At 35.8% G+C, this 9,261-nt stretch overlaps 1 protein-coding gene across 1 annotated transcript; it reads left to right on the forward strand.

The window, feature by feature from the left end:
• The first annotated feature begins 2,012 nt into the window (after window positions 1-2,012).
• On the forward strand, window positions 2,013-4,528 carry LOC135770364 (C3a anaphylatoxin chemotactic receptor-like). The gene is made up of 3 exons (XM_065280068.1): window positions 2,013-2,262; window positions 2,342-2,400; window positions 3,195-4,528. The coding sequence occupies exons 2-3, from the start codon at window positions 2,397-2,399 to the stop codon at window positions 4,244-4,246; spliced, it is 1,056 nt and encodes a 351-aa protein (XP_065136140.1). The 5' UTR covers window positions 2,013-2,262; window positions 2,342-2,396; the 3' UTR covers window positions 4,247-4,528.
• The last annotated feature ends 4,733 nt before the right edge of the window (window positions 4,529-9,261 follow it).

The raw sequence follows: 9,261 nt of genomic DNA on the forward strand, positions 1-9,261 counted from the left end.
TATTCTTCCTACAGACGGTAGGGGCGGGCGAGAGAGTCTTCATTCGTCATGTAATGAGTCATTTAACCATATACCGACTTACGAAGATGATTTATTAACATAAAAATGCTGCCTTGTGTCCCTTTAAAGCAACAGGCCTTTGGTGTAGAAAAACGTAAGCAGTAACAAGGAGGAAAATAGATAAAAAGTTTAAAGGCGCTTCACGCGTTTTAGGCCATATAAACGTAAAATTTATGTAATCTTACATTATGATTTTTATCTGTAATTTTAATGGTAAAACATTAAAGGTTTTAGCAGAAGATTTTCTTTTTCCGGGTGGATCATCAATACCATTGGTCATCCCAGTTGTCAATCATTCTGGTGATATGTTGACTTAATGCTCGTCCCTAGGTTCACTTTTGGGAGACTATTTCACACGCTGTGTGCGCTAAATGCAAAGGTTGGGCTTCCCACACGAAGTTTCTACTCGACAGTTAAGTTTGGCATGCTATTTGGAGAACTCCATTTAAAATTACTACCCAGTCTCACAAAGTGTCGTGCTAAAGTCACGTATTTTTTTCATTCTTTTTTCGTGATATTATCACAAATTTTCGCATTTTTTCGTGATTGTATAACGAATTCCTGTTTTCGTGTGATTATCATGTATTGGTTACTCAACTGCTTTTTCCTATTTTTAAACCATTGTCGCTTCGGTTTAGGGTTAGATTTGCTGCTTGCATTAGAATGTCATTTTGTATATTGGTTTATACAATTTTTTCTGATTTATTTTTTTATATGTCGCCTGGTGTTAGGGTTAGAGTTGGGTTTGGGTAGGGACGTCATTTTATGTAAATCTAACCCTAAACCGAAGTGACAATGGTAAGAAAATAGGACAAAACAGTTGAGTAACCAATACGTGATAATCACACGAAAACAGGAATTCGTTATACGATCACGAAAAAACGCAAAAATTCGTGATACGTGACTATATAATGATATTTCGTGAAACTGGGCTCAAAATTACTGCTAGTAAAAGTTGATGTAAGCTATGATTAGCAATGCTAGCCCTGGCCCAAGTCAGGAACCGCGCAGTCCCGGTAAACATGCCGACAGCAACTTGTAAACAGAGCGAAGAGAAGAACTAGGCTCGTGCATGCTCGTGCAGGTAGAGTGTTGCGCATGTGCATTTTTTTAAGATTCGGGAAAATCTTCCGCTATACCTTTCAATTACAGAAAATATCTGTAAAACAACAGACTTTCAATGTATGATAAAAAACTGAGAAATGCTGTAAAAATACAGACATTTGCCTGTTAATTTTTTTTTACAGTTTGGTTTTGCAAACATGCGATTGGGCCATATTTCCACAGTTGGGACACATATCAATCTAAAATGGCGTAAAAGTCGCATGACTGTTCAGACTGATGTCACATAGCAAAACATCTGATCTGTATTTGATTTAGAACCACAAATCGAAGTGGCTCATATCAGAATCAAAAAGATCAGATTGTATGTGGTTTGTGCTGTTCACGCTGTCATACAAAGACATAGACATGGGTCACATATGAGCAGAAAATCGGATTTTGATGGCAGTGTGAACATAGTCGTATTTATCTTGACTTTAGAGATGAGTTGTTATAACTTATAAATAAGTTGAAAAAAGTCACCTTTATAAGTTGTAGCAACTTATCTCTTGTCAAGACAGTATATGGTAAGTTGACATGACTTGCAAATCTGAGTTGATTCAACAAAAAATTTAAAGCAGCAAAGTGTAGTGTTGTGTTAGTGTTCCTGCAGCTCAGTGGTAGATCATTGCATTAGCAGTGCAAAAGGTCATGGGTTCGATTCCAAGAATACACATACTGATAAAATCCATAGCTTGAATGCACACTTGAATGTTAGTTGCTTTGAATAAAATTGTGTGCCAAATGCATAAATACTTAACTTAACTTTATAAAGCATTGCTTAAGTGGTTAATTTCTCTGGAAAGTTAACTCCTCTCTTAATCTTACTTTATTGGGTGATAAGGTGTACTCGGGAAGTAAAGTAACATGCAGATCATTATTTATTTTTATCAACTCTGAGAGTGAAGAACATCACAAAACTGCTAAGGTTGATGACGTTTAGCATTGAAGACTCATAAACGTTTCGCTCTTTGTTACGGCTGTTTTCGCACTAATTTCCCAGTAAAATTTTTGCATTAAAATTAGTTGCGTTATTATGATAAAACTGATGAAATTTTACTTTTAGCTCTTATCTGTCACATCTGACCTGAGGAACTAAAGGTATGTTTAAAGTATTTCTGTCATGCATTTTAGCTTTATACATATTTGGTTTTAAATAAAGAACTCTTTCTAATTCCAGGGATAAGGATTTTTATTTTGGGTCACATTTCTTCGACATCTTCAACAAATATAAAATGAGTAAGTAAAATCTTCTGGTGAATTAATGTTTAAAGGATAATCAAACTGAGCTTTACAAGTCATTTTAAAGTAGTATCTTGACTAGTAATGAGTTGCTTAACTTATTTTGAATAATCAGTGTAAGAATATGTTGCATCACAACATTTCTTACATTTACTGTAAAAGCATTTTTGCTGCCTTAAATTTTCAAGTACAATTAAATCAGCTTTAAAAGTCATTTCAAATTAATATTTTAAAGTTTTACTGCACTTAAAAAAAAATGCACTTTTCAATTTCAAGTTATTTCTACTTTGACTTTGATCTTGACTAGTGATGAGTTACTTAAGCTAATTCAACTTTATTTTATAAGTTTCAGCAACTCTGTATCATTAGTCAAGATAAAAAATCTTGAAACAAAGTTGAAACAGCTTGTAAATCCAATTTGATTATACTTAAAATTTAAGTGCAAAAAATATATTTTTTAGAGTGTAAAATCAAATGAAGTTAAATGATTTTAACTAGTTTTTACCAACTTTTCACTTAAATATCACAAATAATTTAAATTAATATTAAATTAATTATTATTGGAATTGCAATTTCATTTTTCTTCTCTAAAAAATAAGGCAGCAAAATTGTTTTACTGTGTGCATAACTGTTGTTCCTACTGAAATCTTATGACATTGCAATTTTGAAATAGCATTTTGAAATATCCTGTAACACCAAGTATGTCCCCATATGAAATAAAAGATAAACAATGAACATGCACACTATTCTTTGTGTATTTAATTTCTAAATAAGCTTCATTTTCCCTTTAGACCAAACAGAAGTTTCATCCAATGTGACGACGTCAACTAACAATGCACAAGTCAACATGGACCTCCTCACCTCCATCACAATATTCCTCCAATGTGTGACACATGTGCTTGGTGTTGTTGGAAATGGAGTGGTCATTTACGTAGTGGGTCTAAAAATGAAAAAAACTGTCAACACCATCTGGTTTCTGAACCTGGCAGGAGCCGATTTTCTATTTACTTTCTTCATGATCTTTAACATAATCTACGTGTTCCGTAATTTCGACTGGCCTTTTGGTGATTTTATGTGTAAGTTATGCACCCTGGTGACAGTGCTTAATATGTTTGCCAGCACCTTCCTTTTAGCAGCAATTAGTGTGGACCGTTGTCTGTCCACATGGATGGTGGTTTGGGCTCGGACCAAACGTACCCTATCCAAAGCAAAAATAAGCTGCTTGGCAATATGGTTGGCATCCATCGCTTGCAGTATTCCTTCGGTGATTTTTCGAAAGACGACATTTAATGATTCCGTACAAAGAACCATGTGCAGTGCTGATTTTCCCTATGGTCTAGCAACCTATAAGATTCTGGTAATATATCGTTTCATCGTGGGATTCATGCTCCCTTTCATCATAATCTTTAGTTCGTATCTGGCAATTGGCGTGAAAGTTCGAACGCTACGAAGAAACAATAAACTAAAGCCATTTCGTATTATTCTAGCTGTAATCCTCACCTTTTTATTCTGCTGGCTTCCTTTCTATATACATCAACTTATCGACCTGTGGATACGTGAACTAAATGCTACAAACCAGTCAGCCGAGCTTACCAGCTTTAAGGTAGTTTTAGATGGGGTAGCGCCCCTCATAGTTAGTCTCGCCTATCTGAACAGCTGTCTGAATCCATTCTTGTATGTGTTGATGTGTGAAGATTTCCAGAAGAAACTGAAGCAGTCTTTGGTTATTGTGTTTGAGAGCGCATTTGCAGAGGAACACATGAATCTTCTCTCACAACCCCAAAACAACTCCCTATCTATGCATGGTAAAGGAACAGAAGAAACTGGGTCTTCTGAGGATTAATATAATGCACTATGAACTAAATGATATGTCAATGAGCTAAATAAGTATTTTAAGAAGATATTTCATTACATTTACACATTAAGTAGATGCTTTTATACACAGCAACTTGCATGTCAAGGATTACATTTTTATTAATATGTTCCCTTGGGTCTAACCCATGACTTTTTAAATCGCTAACGCAATACCACTCAACATATTTTTTGTGCTATGCCGTAATGAAACAATGTTAATAATATTAAAAACACCTTGCTTTAATAACAAAGAAATTAGTTTTCTTGTAACAATGACATATAAGCTGTAATTTTGTTTTAATGCTGATTTTTTTACAATAAATATATTACTATTATTATCGTGTTTTCATGGATCTTTTAAAACCTTGGAATATGAGCTATTTTATAAGTAAGGAAAACTTGACGACAGGCCATTGAATTATAAGAAAATAATGCACACGCAAGATGGTAATGCGGCACGACACAAATACACTCACCTAAAGGATTATGATGAACACCTGTTCAATTTCTCATTAATGCAATTATCTAATCAACCAATCACATGGCAGTTGCTACGATGCATTTAGGGGTATGGTCCTGGTCAAGACAATCTCCTGAACTCCAAAATGAATATCAGAATGGGAAAGAAAGGTGATTTTAGCAGTTTTGAGCGTTACCTGGTTGTTCAAATGGGTGCCAAATTGGCCTGTCTGAGTATTTCACAATCTGCTTAGTTACTGGGATTTTCACGCACAACCATTTCTAGGGTTTACAAAGAATGGTGTGAAAAGGGAAAAACAGCCAGTATGCGGCAGGTCCTGTGGGTGAAAATGATTTATTGATGCTAGAGGTCAGAGGGGAATGGGCCGACTGATTCAAGCAAAGAAGAGCAACTTTGACTGAAATAACCATTCGTTACAACCGAAGTATGCAGCAAAGCATTTGTGAAGCCACAACGCACACAACCTTGAGGCGGATGGGCTACTACAGCAAAAGACCCCACCGGGTACCACTCATCTCCACTACAAAAAGGAAAAAGAGGCTACAATTTGCACAAGCTACCCAAAATTGGACAGTTGAAGATTGGAAAAATGTTGCCTGGTCTGATGAGTCTCAATTTCTGTTGAGACATTCAGATGGTAGAGTCAGAATTTGGCGTAAACAGAATGAGAACATGGATCCATCATGCCTTGTTAATGGTGTGGTTGATGTTTTCTTGGCACACTTTAGGCCCCTTAGTGCCAATTGCTGCTGTAACATGGCTGCAGAAGGCGCAATGATTTTACACAGCACCTGAAAATAGTCCCCTATTTTCGGGCACTGCGTAATATTTTTTTCCTCGCTGCACACGTGATACGGCAGCAAAGTCCTTAATTATTAGTCCGGAATGAGAGTATAGTTCCTAGCCATATTGGCCTAGAAAATCGCAACTTTTAAATTTCCGTTCTTTTTAGTACACAATCTAACTAAAGAAAAGTCAAGTTTTAAATAAGAAAAATATCAAGACTCTTTGAACATTTTTGGAGCACGAAGCTAAATGGTCTAATCAGATTCAATGAATTATGCTAAGCTATGCTAAAAGTGGTACCGCCAGACCCGAAGAATGGCTTCCAAAATGGTAAAACTCAATTCTTTAACTCTAGGGGAGCTAAAAAATAAGCATACAAAAAGTGGAGTGTACCTTTAATACTTCTCACAAATGATGCACTAAATTGACAAAATGAAAAAACATTGAAAGGGAACCAGAAAATCCAAAGATTAGTATGACAGAAAGAATGACCCAGAAAGACTGAACTTCAACTTTTTTAAATGACTGAGTATCGCTCCAATTGATAAAAATGAATGAATTAGAAACCCACTGTTCAACTTGATACACCATCACATACACATCACTTGTGTGAGATATGCTGCTAAACAACAAGACATTTCACTTTGTTCAAAGATGTCCATTTGGCACTTGTATAACTAAAGGTTAGTCCTGAATGAATTTAAACCCTGTCCAGGAAATTGCCTCTAAAAATTTTATTTTTTACAGTGATTATTTAATAAACAAGATTAGAAGTGACCACTCTGGTCATGTTGCATACAATTAGTATCTGGAGTCAGAATCATACACATCATGACTTCTGCTGATACTTCTGGTGTCACACCTCACTTCTGGTGAAACGTTGCGAAAGAAACCTGACTTACTCTTTCCTTTTCAGTTTTGAGGTTATACTGAGATGCTGTGTCTTATCCTCCTGACTGCACTTTCTTTGACCAGAAATCAACCTCGCATGACCTTAATATATCACTTACTCTCTGTATATCAATTTTTTAGCTGTTTATTCACCGATGGCAAGTGATTCTTTAAAGGGTTCTGACAGTGTGATGATCCTCAAATGGTTATTTTTCATGTTTTATTTTCTTACTTAAAATGGAGGTTTTGCGCAACAAACTTTTGTATTTGGCAAGACGGGTCGCTTCCAGTTCAGGTCTTTTGCGTGTGCTTCATTAGATATGTTTTACTTAAGATGCCTTCAAAAAAGCTAAAGATAAGTACAACCAAGGTCCACCGCAGATTAACATTTTAGAGTTTAATTACCGCCAGACTCAAATATCGGCTAAATAGACTCCAAAACAGTAAAACTCAATTGTTTCTCTAGGGGAGCTGGAAACAAGCCTATTTTCAAAAAAGTGGAGTGTCCATTTAAAAGAACATCCAAACCGGCTTTTATCAAAGATCATCTGTAGAGCAAAAAAAAAAACCCAAAAAAAACACCACCTTTAATCCATACGGTAACACTACAGTTTCCAAGTGATTGGGAGATAACTCACTCTTTGTGGTAGACCAACAAAACAAGATTCTGTTTTGACACCTTGGTATCCACCCCTCTATTACAGCAGACTATAGCAGTTCCATGGAAAGCTAAAGAATGTTGTATTTCATCCAAAGAGGATGTCTAGACTTGGCATATTGTTTTTTATTCTTCATTGAATATTTCATTATTTTAAATATAATAGAAATTAGTGATCCAGGAAAATGACTTCATAAAATCATGGTAACCAGCATCACCCAATCGATCATTACTGTAATTTATTACTTACAGCAGAGGCAGGCGTGTCCTAGTGGTTAGAGTTGGGCTTGTAACCCAAAGGTCGGCAGTTCAAGTCTCACAGCTGGCGTGTTACGACTACAGCCAGACTGTATTGTGTTTATTTATGTGTTCGTGCACGTACTCACACAGTTGAAATAACAGCCTTGCTGTACGGCGCATGCGCATTGGACAAAACGCAATCCACAGGGTTCCCATTCGAAGTGAAATGTCAAATTCCTGTACTTTCTCTTACTAAAATACAGAATTTCCATGTCTGGGATGCCATGAGCTTTGACAGATGTGTAAAGTACTTAAGTTATTTTACTTGACTATTGTACTTAAGTAAGATTATTATACTTTTATTAATTATATTTTTAAGAAAAAAAAACTACTTCTTACTCCTTACAATTTGATTTACAGTCAAAGAGTACTTATTTTTTAGGATTCACTTCATTTTATTTTCCCTGTCTCTTACCAAACCAATTGAATTGCGCTGATGGCCAGTTTAATTTATTGGAGCGTTTGGACCACACTAAGGAATTGGCCAACAGTTCATCTGATGATGAAGATTTTTCCCTTCTTTGAAACCGTCAACACATGAAGTGTGTTCCCATGTGACACATTCCATGCTATTTTTAACCTCTCTATCAAGACTAAGATCTTGTTCACACTCCCAGTCCAAATCTGATTTTGGTGCATATCCAATTTGAAAGACTCACTGTCCACATTGTGTATCACAACTGTTTAGATCTGATTGTAGCGTCCTGTAGTTTTCGGGATTATATGCCCAATATAATATGGCAATGACGTCATGCTGCCTCGTCGTCTGAAGTGTTTACGTGACATGACAGCATGACGTAACCGAAAAGCTACACAAATGCGATCAGGGTGCTCAGACTGAAACGGATCTCTGAAAATGCAATTTGAAAAGGATTTTTGGATGTAGCCTGAAACAGATTAGGAAAAAAAGGATTTCATGTGGTTTTTGGCCATTCACACGTTCTAAATTTGATTGGATTCCATATCGGATATGCACCAACATTGGATTTGGACTGACAGTGTGAACCAGATCTAATTCACCTCTTCTTGCATTGGCTGCATGTGAGAGGCTTGATATTTAAGTAAAATTCAAGGTTTTACAACTTTAACTAGCATGTTGCATACTGAAATTTAGTCTTATAGTTTGATAATTAAAAACAATTTAATACAAACAGTTGTAAAGCAGGATAAAACTTTTTATGTGGTTCATCGACTTTATGTTTTTAGAGATTAAAAGCTTAAAAAAAAGAATCTCTAGTTTTCATTCTTCCTGTTACTTTTACTTTTTTAATACTCAAGAACAATTTTAATGTGGTACTTTTTACTTTTACTCAAGTATGATTCTGGTCAGATACTTGAGTAACATTTTTGAGTACTTTTTACACCTCTGAGCTTGGATTATGTAGTGTACACTGTGAGTTTATAAAAATGTAGCTTAAATGCGTAAAATGAATTACAGTGCCAATCAACAGCTGTTTAAATCATAGTCAATGGATGCTTGAACCCGGAGACGGTATTCCTTACATCACAAGTTAACAAGCCGATTACATTTTGATAAATGGAAACTTAAAGCAACAGACAAAAATTCCTGATTTTCCATGACTTGAACAAAAATATACAATTTCCTGACTTTCGATATCTGGAAAAGACCTTTTAAAATTTCATAATATTGCAGAAATTTGATGATTCATAGGAACCCTGAATGCATCTCCTGGGTTACATACCACATTCTCCTGTAGGTGCATGCGTGATCTACGTGTACAAACGCCGGGTATCAAAAATGTGTCTGTCTGTGTTCAGTACGTGCAGTCGTGCGCACTCTTCTGATGCCCTTGAGCACGTGTGTGTGTGTGTTCACTACTCACTGGGTTAGGTTAAATAGTGCGGTCACATACTTGACAAACATGCT

This window comes from Paramisgurnus dabryanus, chromosome 8 (assembly GCF_030506205.2).
Source record: "Paramisgurnus dabryanus chromosome 8, PD_genome_1.1, whole genome shotgun sequence".
NCBI lineage: Eukaryota > Metazoa > Chordata > Actinopteri > Cypriniformes > Cobitidae > Paramisgurnus > Paramisgurnus dabryanus.